This window comes from Paroedura picta, unplaced genomic scaffold (assembly GCF_049243985.1).
Source record: "Paroedura picta isolate Pp20150507F unplaced genomic scaffold, Ppicta_v3.0 Ppicta_v3_sca29, whole genome shotgun sequence".
In the NCBI taxonomy this organism is placed as follows: Eukaryota; Metazoa; Chordata; class Lepidosauria; order Squamata; family Gekkonidae; genus Paroedura; species Paroedura picta.
The window spans coordinates 18,352-32,851 of NW_027518626.1; the positions used below are offsets into that span (position 1 = coordinate 18,352).

General features: G+C 47.6%; 1 protein-coding gene across 1 annotated transcript in view; it reads left to right on the top strand.

Annotated features, from left to right (window-relative positions):
* LOC143828494 (uncharacterized) overlaps nt 1–14,500 on the top strand; it is a gene marked incomplete at its 5' end in the record, with an annotated part of 121,367 nt that overhangs the window by 17,292 nt on the left and 89,575 nt on the right. Inside the window, 7 exons of the mRNA XM_077318842.1 lie at nt 272–325; nt 1,275–1,328; nt 1,416–1,469; nt 4,124–4,168; nt 4,631–4,684; nt 6,216–6,260; nt 13,701–13,754. Coding sequence (XP_077174957.1) covers nt 272–325; nt 1,275–1,328; nt 1,416–1,469; nt 4,124–4,168; nt 4,631–4,684; nt 6,216–6,260; nt 13,701–13,754 — 360 coding nt within the window. The remainder of the gene's footprint in view (nt 1–271; nt 326–1,274; nt 1,329–1,415; nt 1,470–4,123; nt 4,169–4,630; nt 4,685–6,215; nt 6,261–13,700; nt 13,755–14,500) is intronic.

Sequence of the window (14,500 nt, forward strand, 5' to 3'; positions counted from 1 at the left end):
ATAAATATAAATATCTTAAAACAGTAGAATACATTCAGTTATAAGGCTGGGCAACCAAATCCTAACTGGCCATCGACGTAAGATCACCCGGTTGGTTTTTGGGAGCGATTTCCAGTGCTGTAACGGAAGGCGGGAAGTGTGTAGGGGGAGGCCCGTTAGGTGTATATTGAGCAGTGCACTAAGTAGTTGTGCTGGTCTCAACCAAAGGTTGAACAATGCCCCCACATATCTCTTCCCTGACCTTTGCCCTTTCCCTTTCTTTTCTTCACAGGGTCGCTCGGGAGCTGACGGTGCCAGAGGACTCCCAGGGGAAACTGGGCCAAAGGTCTCTAGATCATCATGGCTGATTTTATCTGTTGGGCCCACCTACCCAATAAATGGACTCCGGGGAATGGCAGTGGACAGGAAGGCCTGGAGGATCATTGTCCTTGGGGTCGCGATGGGTCGGACATGACTTCGCACCTAACAACAACAACACCCAATAAAAGACCCAGAGAAATGTTCACGGCACCTGTTTGTCAAACATCAAAACTAGAAGTGCTTTTCTCCCTAATAATTAATATTTACACTGTTTAATGCCTGCTCTCTGTGTGAGGGAAGACAATTAAATGCGATTGAGGGTAGTCAGTTGTTTCCCAAGCAGGCTTTTGTGAAGCCCTGGGGCTTCTTGACGGCCCTGGAAGGGTTTCCCGGATGGGTGGGAGTTAATTAATTTTATATATTTTTTAAATTTGTTAAACATGTATAGGGTCATGTCAACCATATAGGGTCATGTCAACCTGTTTCCCCTCCCAAAATGGCCAATGATGGGCCTGGAGGGGGTGGGAAGGGGAGGAGCCCCAGATAGGCATGGACACAGCTCTGCTTCCCAACCCAATTCTGCACGATTGAACCATTTCTGGGGTTTCTCGAAGCCTGAAGAATGTTTCAGGCGTTTCTCAGCAGTTAAAAAAATTGATAAATGATGCCCTGGAGTGTGGCTAATAGTAATAGTAATAGTAATAGTCTTGCCAGGTAGAGCAGGGGTAGTCAACCTGTGGTCCTCCAGATGTCCATGGACTACAATTCCCATGAGCCCCTGCCAGCAAATGCTGGCAGGGGCTCATGGGAATTGTCGTCCATGGACATCTGGAGGACCACAGGTTGACTACCCCTGAGGTAGAGCATTCCACCAGGCCACGCCCCCTGATCGGTGCCAGTTTTATCTCTTTGGATAGGCAGTAAGGCGGGGAGGTCTTTTGTTGGTGCTGATGCTGTGTGTCTCTTCTTAACAGGGCGACCGAGGCTTTGATGGACTTCCGGGGCTTCCTGGTGAAAAGGGGAGCAAAGTAAGTCCGCCCGTCTATTCATGGGACCGCTGAATGCCATTTATCCATGGCAGCCTCTCTCCTTACTCCTTGCTTTACCTCTTACAGGGAGAGATAGGGAAGCCAGGTCCACCTGGAGCTCCCGGTGAGAACGGAGCTAAGGTAAGCATTCATTCCATGCAAGGATAGGGGGTGGGGGGAGAGAGAGAGATAAACGGGAGCTGCGTTGATTGAATACAGGTAAGGCTATTATCTTTCAAGGGCTCGTTTTTCTTCAGCTGCACGAAAAAGAGTTATTCCCTAGAAAGACCCTGGAATCGCTCTGAATTTAATTACACCAGCCAGAACGATTATAGCTCGATATTAGGAGAATAAGAAGATTGAAATTAAAAAATATATTATCTGTAAGAGGCTGGTGACGTATATCACTGTTCTCAGCCTCTTCCTAGGAGATGCAATAGAAGCTTAGTGTGAAACATAGAATGAGATCTAGTCCTGAATGTGCATTTTACTTCCCCCCCCCCTACCACTTATGGGAATCGGAGATCTCCAATGCATTTCTTATGGTCCTTTGTGGCTCTCAGTCCTCTGTCATCCACAGGGATCCCACGGTAGACAGGTGATCCTTAACAGATGGGTCAATGTGAAAAGGTTCCCCAGTGATTAAGATGCTTAAGAACGAAACAAGAATGATTCCTTTTTATTTATTTTATTTATTATTAAGTGTATATCCCGCCACACCCGGCAAACCGGCTCATGGCGGGTAACAGCTGATAAAACTCCGTTGCAATAATATCCCATTAAAATAACAATAAAACATTCCAAGACGTTACTTAAGAACACATGACGGTAAAAAAAAACCTCTGCCACTCCATACTGGTGCATCTGGGGGTAGCAAGGGGCTATGTCAACGAAGACACATCCTAAGGGGAGCCCATTAGATCTTAGTGCACCGGCCGCAATCAAAACCCCGGTGGACCGTGGAAGAGCTCCATCTTACAGGCCCTACGGAAAGCTTGTCAGGGAATTCCTGCAGGGAATTAATGTGTTACAGCTGCTTGAGGTGGCTATAGAATCATAGAACCATAGAGTTGGAAGGGGCCACACAGGACATCTAGTCCAACCCCCTGCTCAGTGCAGGATCAGCCCAGAGCATCCTAAAGCATCCAAGAAAAGTGTGTATCCAACCTTTGCTTGAAGACTGCCAGTGAGGGGGAGCTCACCACCTCCTTAGGCAGCCTATCATCCATAGCAGTTGTCCTCTACTCAGTGGATCAGTAGAAAAAGAAGAAGGGTTGGTTCTTATATGCCGCTTTTCTCTACCCGAAAGAGTCTCCAAGCGGCTTACAGTCGCCTTCCCTTTCCTCTCCCCACAACAGACACCCTGTGAGGTGGGTGAGGCTGATAGAGCCCTGATATTACTGAAGAAGAAGAGTTGGTTCTTATATGCCGCTTTTCTCTACCCGAAAGAGTCTCCAAGCGGCTTACAGTCGCCTTCCCTTTCCTCTCCCCACAACAGACCCCCTGTGGGGTGGGTGAGGCTGAGAGAGCCCCGATATCACTGCTCGGTCAGAACAGCTTTCTCAGTGCTGTGCCCAAGGTCACCCAGCTGGCTGCATGTGGGGGAGTGCAGAATCGAACCCGGCATGCCAGATTAGAAGTCTGCACTCCTAACCACTACACCAAGCTGGCTCAGCACTCAGTACTCTTCGGTGGATTACATCTCCATGCTTGCCAGACTCCGAGACCCTATAGAACTGCTTTTTTTTTTTTTTTTTTACTGCTGTTTGGGAAGTCTAAGGAAAATTGACTCTTTCCCCAAGTTTTATTGAAATGAGGCTGCATGTAATAATAATATTTAAGCTGGTTTTTAATGATGGATTCTTTAATGTGGTGCAACCTGCCCTGAGCTATCGGGAAGGGCAGGACTATTCTAATATAATAACAAGAAATAAGATCATTACCATTAAGATCATAACATTAGAACGCCCATTAAAAGCAGCTCGTTTCAAAGCTGTCCTCTCATCTGTCCTTTGGTGGTGGTGGTGTGTGTGTAGGCCTAGGTTTGCTCTGAGCAATAGATTGCAGTCATTTGGCTGACATTCTGGAGGCCAGAATTTTGATGGCGTTCCTGGCCTTCACGGTTGACCTGGTGGAACAACTCCATTTTGCGGGCCCTGCGGAATTGTCCCTGATCTCACCAGGGAGAAAGTTCCACCTGATTGGCGTCAGGCCAGTTTACTGCCTTTGGGGCTTGAGTGGATCAGTTGTGGTTTGGTTTTAAATCGGGGGCACAGCATGAAGGGAAAGGGACTTGCCCCTTTCCCCAGGACTGGGGATCCGTATCATTTTCCAAAGCTTCTTCTGGAACTCAAATTACCTTCTGAGACATACCCAGTGGCGAGGGTAAAGGTAAAGGTAAAGGTATCCCCTGTGCAAGCACCGGGTCATGTCTGACCCTTGGGGTGACGCCCTCCAGCGTTTTCATGGCAGACTCAAAACAGGGTGGTTTGCCAGTGCCTTCCCCAGTCATTACCGTTTACCCCCCAGCAGCAAGCTGGGTATTCATTTTCCCAACCTCGGAAGGATGGAAAGCTGAGTCAACCTTGAGCCGGCTGCTGGGATCGAACTCCCAGCCTCATGGGCAGACAGCTTCAGACAGCATATCACTGCCTTACCACTCTGCACCACAAGAGGCTCTATGTGGCGAGGGTATTTTGTATCTAAATGCACGTCGAAGTCCCTGAGAGCGACACGGGCCAAGTACCAGGAGGGGAGCGCTTATTCAGCTTTCTTTCTTTTTCTTTTTATGGCAGGGTTCAGACGGTATTCCAGGTGTCGGAGGACAGCCTGGGGAAGCTGTGAGTATCTGCACTCCGAATTCAGAGTAGCCTGGGTGTGGGAGGTTGGAGCTGGCAATATTGTTAATGGTGTGCTTGGAGAGCCAGGGGACTTGGGAGCCTTTGGAAGCCTACATGGAGGATCCTTTTCAGTACTTGAAGATGGTTATCAGATCCCCTCTCAGTCGCCTCCTCTCCAGGCCAAACAGACCAAGCTCCCCCAACCTTTCTTCATCCGTCTTGGTCTCCAAACCCCTCACCATCTTTGATGCCCTCCTCTGGACACGCCCCAGTTTGTCAACATCCCTCTTCGACCGGGGTGCCCAAAACTGAACATAGTAATCCAAGTGAGGCCAAACCTTCTCCTCTCATTTTACATATATTATCATTGGGTGAAAACAGGATGGATCAGGCTAATGGAAGTCAAGGTGAAAGTGGCAATTGGAGATCACTTTGCACTAACCTGTTCCTCTTTCTTCCTAGGGCTTGCGGGGCTTGCCTGGTTCGCGAGGCCCTCCTGGTCCCCCCGGCCCACCGGTAGGCATTTGCTTCCCTCTCCTTCCCCTGTGCTTGAATAGAACAGAAATGGACATAGAATTATAGAATCATAGAATTGGAAGGGACCCTAGAGGCCATCTAGTCTCACCCCTGGGGTCAATACAGGATCAGCCTAAAGCATCCTTGATAAGTCTCTGTCCAGCCACTGCTTGAAGACTGCTAGTGCGGGGGAGCGCACCACTTCCTTAGGCAGCCCATTCGACAGCTGAACTACCCTGTGTAATTCTTCCCCATGGTATCAAGCTGGTATGGTTCTACACACAGCCCAGAAGACCCACAACAGCCAGTTGACTCCAGCTGGGAGAGTCTTTGACAATTCAAGGTCGGTAATGTCTGCTCAGACTGGCAGGGGCTCTCCAGGATCTCAGGCAGATATCTTTCCTGTCACCTACTGCCTGGTCTCCTTAATGGACGATGCTGGGGATTGAACTCATCTTTTTTTTTAAGTATCAAATCCCATCAACCAGGCATTTGGATGAGGCTGGGCAGAGGATCCTGGGGTATAAGATTTGGGTCCCCCCTTTCTTAGCCCCCAGGCTCCAGTGCGCAGTACTAGACAGTGCAGTGAGCTGCTGGAAGATGGCTCCCTGACTTCATTCATTCATTCATTCATTCATTCATTCATTCATTCATTCATTCATTCACTCACCCACCCACCCACCCACCCATCCATCCACCCACCCACCCACCCATCCATCCATCCATCCATCCATCCATCCATCCATCCATCCATCCATTCATCCATTCATTCATTCATTCATTCATTCATTCATTCATTCATTCATTCATTCATTCATTCATTCATATCTATACTGTCATTCTGACTGATTCCAACGGTTCGTTGCATAGAGAGGAGTTCTTATTCTGTACCTCAATTTTATCTGTTGTTGGGGGGATTGTTTAACTTTTTTATTAATGGGGTTGTATAATTTTATATTGTATATTGTTTTTATGATATTGTTGTGAACTCCCGCGTGTCAGCTTGCTTGGAGTGGCGGTATAAAAATCCCACAGATAAATAAAATAAATTATACACACATTAAATAAGGCACTTTAGAAACAGATTTTCCTGTTCCGCACAGGAAAATCCACCTGCAAAAGCTCACCGTGTGCATGAGGTGCTGTGTAAGAAGGTTTGTAGCAAAGCCGTAGTTCGGGGCTATTCAACCTGTGGTCCTCCAGATGTTCATGGACTACAATTGCCAGGAGCCCCTGCCAGCAATTGCTGGCAGGGGCTCCTGGGAATTGTAGTCCATGAACATCTGGAGGACCACAGGTTGACTACCCCTGCCATAGTGGGTGGCAGTGGTGGTGGTGAGGGAGAAACAAAGAAACAGAGGATGCCCTGCCTGAAAACAGTCCTTCCATCCATTTGTTCTATGCAGAAACTTAGAATCATAGAGTTTGAAGGGACCTCCTGGGTCATCTAGTCCAACCCCCTGCACTGTGCAGGACACTCCCTATCACTCATCCAACGTGTACTTGATGGCTATTTTTTTTCAACCCACAGGGTGCCAGCGGTATTGACGGGGCTCCGGGACACAAAGGCAATTTGGTAAGAGACCACAGGCAGCAGGGAGCTCGCCATGAGATGTGCCGTAGGGAAAGACAGGACATGCTCATGCCATGAGTCAGACAAACATATGTGCCAAAGGAAGGTTCTGGATGTAACAAAAAAGGGCTTCTACTCGGATGGTATCTATGCCTTGTGCTGATTGCCCGTCTACGTGATAGAATAACGACAACTTTTATTTTTAGAGCCCACCTTTCCCAGTTGGCTCAAGGCGGGTAATAGCAGGATTCAAACATTCACCGTGACATTGATTAGTCGTCGATGGACAGGTTTTAAAATTTAAATGACACGGAATAAAATTTTGTCTATTGAATAACATTTGTATCAAATATATTCCGTGTATTGAACAACATTCTGTTCCTCCAATGAGATGAGGCGAGATTAGATTTGTGAGCCACTTTATAGAGGGAGCCCAATTTTGTTGGGTAGTTGGTGTTTTTTTTCTGTTCTGTAGGCTAAGAGGCCGGTGTTTTCTTGGTGTTAATTTCTCCGGCCTGGCAGAGCAGACATTATTCACTTGGACCTCCAAAAGGTTTTTGGTGAGGTACCTCTACAAGAAATATCTGAGTAAATGTAACAGTCCTGGATGAAGATTAGCAGTTTTGTGGATTAATAACAGGCAAAACTACCGGAAAGATAGATAGAACAAGTCAGCGGTTCTCTCAATGGAGGGAAGTATTTGTTTTTGTTTGTTTGTTTATTATATTTATCTGTCGCCTTCCCCTGAGGCTCAAGGTGGCTTACAGGGAATGTAAAGAATTATACATTGAACTCAGTTTTGCTAATAAACTAGAATATAAAAATGGTAATGATAGCAGTAACAGAAGATAACAGTTTAACCGAAGCGTAATCAAACAGGTCCATGGTATAGATCAGGGGTAGTCAAACTGCGGCCCTCCAGATGTCCATGGACTACAATTCCCATGAGTCCCTGCTAATTGGCCATACTTGCAGGCGCTCATGGTAATCATAGTCCCTGGTCATCTGGAGAGTCACCGCTTGGCCACCCCAGGGTAGCCAAACTGCGGCTCTCCAGCCGTCCATGGACTACAATCCCCGTGAGCCCCGGCGGCAAGGGCTCATGGGAATCGTAGTCCACGGAATTCCACGAGTTGGCCACCTTGGCAGCCAGAATTCCACGAGTTGGCCACCTTGGCTAGGAAGGTTAGCCAGGGGTAGTCAAACTGCGGCCCTCCAGATGTCCATGGACTACAATTCCCAGGAGCCCCTGCCAGCATTCGCTGGCAGGGGCTCCTGGGAATCGTAGTCCATAGACATCTGGAGGGCCGCAGTTTGACTACCCCTGGTATAGATACATGGATTCCAGGGAGGGAATGGCCTTGAATGTTGACAGTGTTGTTCCACAAAGATTGGTATTGGGACCCATATTGTTTAGTTTGTTCCTAAACGATCTGGAACTGGAGGTGAGCAGTGCAAGGGGCCAAGTTTGCAAGTGGGATAAAATTATTCGGGATGGTGAAAGATGAGGCTGAGGATCTCTACAGATGGATTCAGCTGGCGACGGGGTGGCATGAAGTCCAGTGCTACTTTCAGGAAAGGTCTGGAAAAAAGTTGAAGTGAACTACATTTTATGGGGGAAAAAACTTCCTCAAGCAAATCCACCAATCCAGTTGTTGGCAAATGTTTCAGCCCCTTTCCTCATAATTCAGCTTTTTTTTTCAACCTTAGAATCATAGAATCATAGAGTTGGAAGGGGCCAGACAGGCCACCTAGTCCAACCCCCTGCTCAATGCAGGATCAGCCCTAAGCATCCTAAAGCATCCAAGAAACCTTCAAATTTAGAGACGCTGAATTGGCTTATTAAGGGGTTAAGAGCAGGGGTAGTCAAACTGTGGCCCTCCAGATGTCCATGGACTACAATTCCCAGGAGCCCCTGCCAGCAAACGTGTTGTAGTCCATGGGAATTGTAGTCCATGGACATCTGGAGGGCCGCAGTTTGACTACCCCTGGGTTAGAGGAAGACGTCAGGTTGGTTAATGCTGTTGGGCTCAAAGTAAACTGAGAAATTGATGGGGCTTCTTAGAAAAACATCCCTTCCATCGATGAGTAAAAGTTGGAAGTGATTAAAACACAAACCAAAAAGGGGAAAGAAAAAAAAGGCGCTTACCGAAATTTAGAGCAGGCTCACAAAACAATTTGGCTTTCAGAATTTTTGGCACATGTTGGACGGGGGAAATGGTTGTATGAAATCAGAATTCTGGATGTGTGCATGGATTGTATCAGTGTTGATATACAATCTGAAGTCCATATTGAAGTTTGCACACACGTGCAGCTGTGGAACCGTTGTGTGTGTTTAAGAGGGATGCAAAAAATGATACATCCAGGGGAGGAGGCATGATCCAGATGTTCCTTACATGCTTTTAAGGAAAAGATAATATTTCAGACTTTTCCCCCTCCAGACTCCCTACAAATGTCTCTTTAAACTCTCTCAGAAATGAAAAGCATGTGGGAATATGGCATTGTCAAGATCAGTGCTTGCTCTCTGCCATGATTTGTCCATGAACAGGGGTTACCCCATTTTGTCTGTATTCCCTCATTCATTTCCAGGCGTTCTGTGTAACCAAAGCCTGTTCTCTTTGTAACCGAAACTTACTTTCTGTTTCCATGTTATCATGGTTTGTAGTGCCCGCTCTGAACTGTTTGCCTTTGATCCCTGCTCGCTGTCTCTGCTTTTTGTAACAACAACAGTGTATCTTGTCAATAGGCACCGGCCAGTCCAAGGACGTGTGAATTGTGGCACCCTTGGCAGGATGCCTGGGCTGACACCTGGGGACGAGGGCACCCCTCCCCTTGGGAACCTTCAAGTTTTGGGCGGGAGAATTGTATTGAAAAGGACTTGCAGTTCTATTGTGGGGTAGATTTGATTTTGCTATAGTGACTGAAGTAAACTTCCATTAAAACTTTCTTACTATAGATACAGGGGTAGTCAAACTGCGGCCCTCCAGATGTCCATGGACTACAATTCCCAGAAGCCCCTGCCAGCGAAAGCTGGCAGGGGCTTCTGGGAATTGTAGTTCATGAACATCTGGAGGGCCGCAGTTTGACTACCCCTGAAGTTTTGTGGTGAGTTCTTTTAGCACTTGACAGGCATAAGAGAACTTTTAAAAAGAGAGCTTGGGTGGGGGAGGGGGGGGAGTATGCCCATCAATAACATTTTCCCCATTAAAAAAAAACCCATTGTATCATATCATTAAGTTGCCTTTTGAACCTGGAGGGCTTTATAGAGACACATGAAACACACGCCGTATTTCAATCCCCTCAAATCCTGGCCGCTTAATGCGAACGTTATGCAAATTGAGTATATTAATTTCTGGGCCACTTCCATTCATTTTGTGTCTGCAGGGGAAAGATCAATGAAATGATTCACTTTGCCGGCCTTTTGTTCACCTTTGGACCACACATTTCCTAAGAGTTCCATACGTCTTGGGTGGACACGGGCCAGATTCGGCTTGGAACTGCAGCAAGGGTGGAGTGGGGCCTTCAGACTCCCCCGCAGACATACTTTTCCCCACCTGAAGTGGCCCTGGGAAGTTACCGCTTCCTCCCCTAGGAAACTAAATGTGCTACTATCATTATATCATGGTTAGCTGAGAGGACTCTTGCAATATGCGGATCAGCCAGCTTGGTGTAGTGGTTAGGAGCACGGACTTCTAATCTGGTGAGCTGGGTTGGATTCCCCGCTCCCTCGCATGCAGCCAGCTAGGTGACTTTGGCCTCGCCACAGCACTGATAAAGCTGTTCTGACCGAGCAGTGAGATCAGGGCTCTCTTAGCCTCACCCACCTCACAGGGTGTCTGTTGTGGGGAGAGGAAAGGGAAGGCAAATGTAAGCCACTTTGAGACTCCTTCGGGTAGAGAAAAGCGGCATATAAGAACCAACTCTTCTTATTCTGTAATATCAGGGCTCTCTCAGCCTCATCTACCTCACAGGGTGTCTGTTGTGGGGAGAGGAAAGGGAAGGGGATTGTAAGCCGCTTTGAGACTCCTTCAGGTAGAGAAAAGCGGCATATAAGAACCAACTCTTCTTCTTGTTCAGTAATCTCAGGGCTCTCTCAGCCTCACCTCCCTCACAGGGTGTCTGTTGTTGGGAGAGGAAAGGGAAGGTAATGTAAGCTGCTTTGAGACTTTGAGACTTCTTCTGCTAGAGAAAATTGGCATATAAGAACCAACTCTTCTTCTTCTTCTGATGTCCCCTTTTCTGTCTCCCCTCAGCAACATTAGTATTAATTATCATCATCATCATCATCATCATCATCATCATCATTATCAGGGGGCGTAGGGAGAGAGACGGTCCCTCAAGGGCACTGGGCCCAGACCGCGTAAGGTTGATAACAATGCCTTGAACATGGATGTGCTAAGGTTGCCAACCTCCAGGTGGCACCTGGAGATCAGCTATCACACCTGATCTCCAGAGGAGCCAGATCAGTTCCACTTAGGGTTGCCAACCTCCAGACAGTGGCTGTAGACAGCACGCTATTACGCCTGATCTCTAGGTGATGGAGATCGATTCCTCTGGAGAAATTGGCTGCTTTGGAAGGTGGAATCTATAGTCAAACTGTGGCCCTCCAGATGTCCATGGACTACAATTCCCAGGAGCCCCTGCCAGCGAACGCTGGCAGGGGCTCCTGGGAACTGTAGTCCGTGGACATCTGGAGGGCCGCAGTTTGACTACCCCTGCGCTAGACTCTATTGAAGTCCCTCCTCTTCCCCAACTTCATCTCCTTAGGTTGCATCTCCCAAATCTCCAAGTATTTCTCAACCAGGAGCTGGCAATCCTGTCAGTATCTTTAATCTTCTAGAATGTTTTTGCCTGCAGATTAATAAACAATCTCCTCCAGGTGAAGCCATTTGCAGTTCTTTCTCTGCAAATAGATAAATACACCTGAGGCAATTAGCAACCCTGCAAACACCTACTGGTTTTAGACATGCCGATGATTTAGACATGCTGCTGGAACATGTTGCGATGCATAATGGCCCTTGGTTTTTTGTCGTGGAAAACCAGTTCAGGGGAAGGTTGACAGCAAGTGCTATATTTGTCTGTAATGGCTTCATAGGAGAACATTTCTTTAACCCCTGAGAAATGTATGGGGTTGGAAAACAACCCCATGAAGAGCTCTGGCTTCTTCACAAAAAGCCATGGGTATGGTAAAAAAGAAGAAGAAGAATTTGCCACCATGAATGTATTTGGTGGGTGGACATTTTACCATGACGAGATATGTCTGAAATTGGCTTGGGGTAGCAAATGTATCCGTAATATAATTTAGAAGAAGAAGAAGAAGAAGAGTTGGTTCTTATATGCCACTTTTCTCTCCCCAAAGGAGGCTCAAAGCGGCTTACAGTCGCCTTCCCTTTCCTCTCCCCACAACAGACACCCTGTGGGGTGGGTGAGGCTGAGAGAGCCCTGATATCACTGCTTTGTGAGAACAGCTTTATCAGTGCCGTGGCGAGCCCAAGGTCACCCAGCTGGCTGCATGTGGGGGAGTGGGGAATCAAACCCAGCATGCCAGATTAGAAGTCCGCACTCCTAACCACTACACCAAACTGGCTCTCGGTGGAACACGGGATGGCCAAACTGTGGCTCTCCAGATGTCCATGGACTACAATTCCCATGAGCCCCTGCCAGCAGGGGACATCTGGAGAGCCACGGTTTGGCCATCCACTGTGTCTAGTGGATGAGATCAGTTCTGCAGGGCTCGAAAGACAGAGTTGTTATGCCGGGCCTGAGCTTGAGGCCTCAGGAAGCATCTAATGGCAACGGGCTTCCCTGTCCGACTCCATCCAGTCAACCTGATTAGTGCGCTGACATCTCTCTATCTTGCCGCCTCCTTTCTCTGCAGACAGAATGCAGGGCTGGGCAAATGGCAGAACTGAGCAAGTGCTGCTGTGATTTGGAATAGATGGGTAATTTTAAATGTTAAGAATGTAGGTCAGCTTTATGTGTACATTTCATAGAACTGTTATGATGTTGCCTTGACCCGCCTGAAGCCCATTGGAAAGGGCGGGCTGAAAGTTGAAAGTGAACAAAAAAAATAAGCTTCTTATTTGTGTAATGCGTACATCCCCTCTGCTAAAAGTTCATGCGGATCAGTCGCTGTAACAAAAGAATGCAGGGCTGGTTGTCTGATTATTTCAAAGCATAATCCAAAACTTCCACTTCTGATTCTGAAGCATGCTTTCCCCCCTCCCCCCAATCTTTACATTACCAGGGCTTTTTCAATGGTCAAAAAGTTGACAAAGGCTGCTCTAGAGCAGTGGTCCACAACCTTTTTATCACCGGGGACCACTCAACGCCGGGGAACACTCACTGGGGACCACTCAGCGCCTTTTACTGAGGCCCGGTGGGGGGGGGGGTAGTTTACTCCTCTACTCTCAACCCCTGCCCTAACGCTCTCTGATCGCTATGGTCATGTTTAAACATCCCTTCAAAATAAGATACAGACACGCCACAACAATGAACATAAGGAACATTTTATTTTCATGGAAATTTTAACTCATGACAATGACAAATCAATGGGAACCCTGAGCTTGTTTCTCTGCAACAAGATAGTCCCATCTGGGAGGGATGGGAGACAATGACACCCGAAGTGTGTTGTAAAGGGCCGGGGGGGATGAAGTAAAGGGCCGGGGGGAGGGGGGGAGAAGGCGTCCTTCGGGGCCCACCTCCAATTAGTCGAAGGACCCACAGGCCCACAGGTTGGGGATCGCTACTCTAGGGTACGCAAAATCAGGAAAGGTCATGCTTTGATTAGCAACCACAAATTCTCATCATTGGTTGAAATGAATGAATGAATGAATGAATGAATGAATGAATGAATGAATGAATGAATGAATGAATGAATGAATGAATGAATGAATGGCCAGTTGTGCTAGTACAGGTTCTTGTCAATAGTTCTTAGCTGGCTTGCAAATTTCTTGGTACGCCTCTGAGTGACTCTTCCTGGCCAGTGTATAGGATCCCCGCCTGCTCAAGCAGTTAAGAACTGTCTGCTGCAGGTGGGGATTCCAGTTCCCAGGGAGGACCTGGGGGTCCTTTGGAATGATAACTTATCTCCAGACTAAAGAGATCAATTCCCTGGGTGAAAACAACTGCTTTTGGGGATTATACCCCACCAAGGAACCTCCCACCCCAAATCCTGCCCATTCTCAGCTCTACCCACAATGTATCCAGGTATGCCCCAATCCAGAGTTGGCAACTCTATCTGGGGATGGGGGGGGAACTTCACCCAGGGAACAATCTATACTTCCTTTTCTAAGCATTCCATGCTCCACTCTTATGCTGCACGTCTCCTGCAGCATTTTCTCATAGCCGTAGCAGCAGTGAGCGTGTGCATGCTTTCTCCTCTTCCTTTGTGTCATACTATATTTAGGAATCTTTACTGATTATGGTATTTTATGTCTTCAGGGCATACAGGGTGAGCCTGGTCCCCCAGGACAGCAGGGAAACCCTGGACCTCAGGTATGTGCTTAGCTCTCGGGTTTGTGCATGCATTTATAGGAGAGAGAAGAAGCTGAAGAGGAACATAAGGACTTTGGAGATCGGAGGGTAAAGACCGATGAGTATTAAAACAGATGATATTGTGTCTGAGGAAGTTTGCGTGCCCACGAAAGCTCATGCCTTGAATTAAAATGTGTTGGTTTTAAAGGTGCCCCTGGACTCTAAAGGTGAAGGTATCCCCTGTGCAAGCACCAGATCATGTCTGACCCTTGGGGTGACGCCCTCCAGCGTTTTCATGGCAGACTCAATATGGGGTGGTTTGCCAGTGCCTTCCCCAGTCATTACCGTTTTACCCCCCAGCAAGCTGGGTCCTCATTTTACCAACCTCGGAAGGATGGAAGGCTGAGTCAACCTTGAGCCGGCTGCTGGGATCGAACTCCCAGCCTCAGGGGCAGAGCTTCAGACTGCCTTACCACTCTGCGCCACAAGAGGCTCTTCCAAAATACACACACACACAAACATATCCCCAGCGGGAAATGCTGTTGAACTTCAAGGTAACGCCGGATTCAAACTTTGTCCTGATGTTTCAGACCGACAAGGCTGCCCACCTGAATCGGTTAAACATAGCTGTTTAAAGCAGAGTCCAGTAGCACCTTTAAGACCAAAAAAAGATTTATTCAAGGTGTGAGCTTTTGAGTGCAAACACTCTTCCTCAGACTCAGAACTCTTAAAGGTCTTAAGAACTCTTAAAGGTCTTAAAGGGGCCA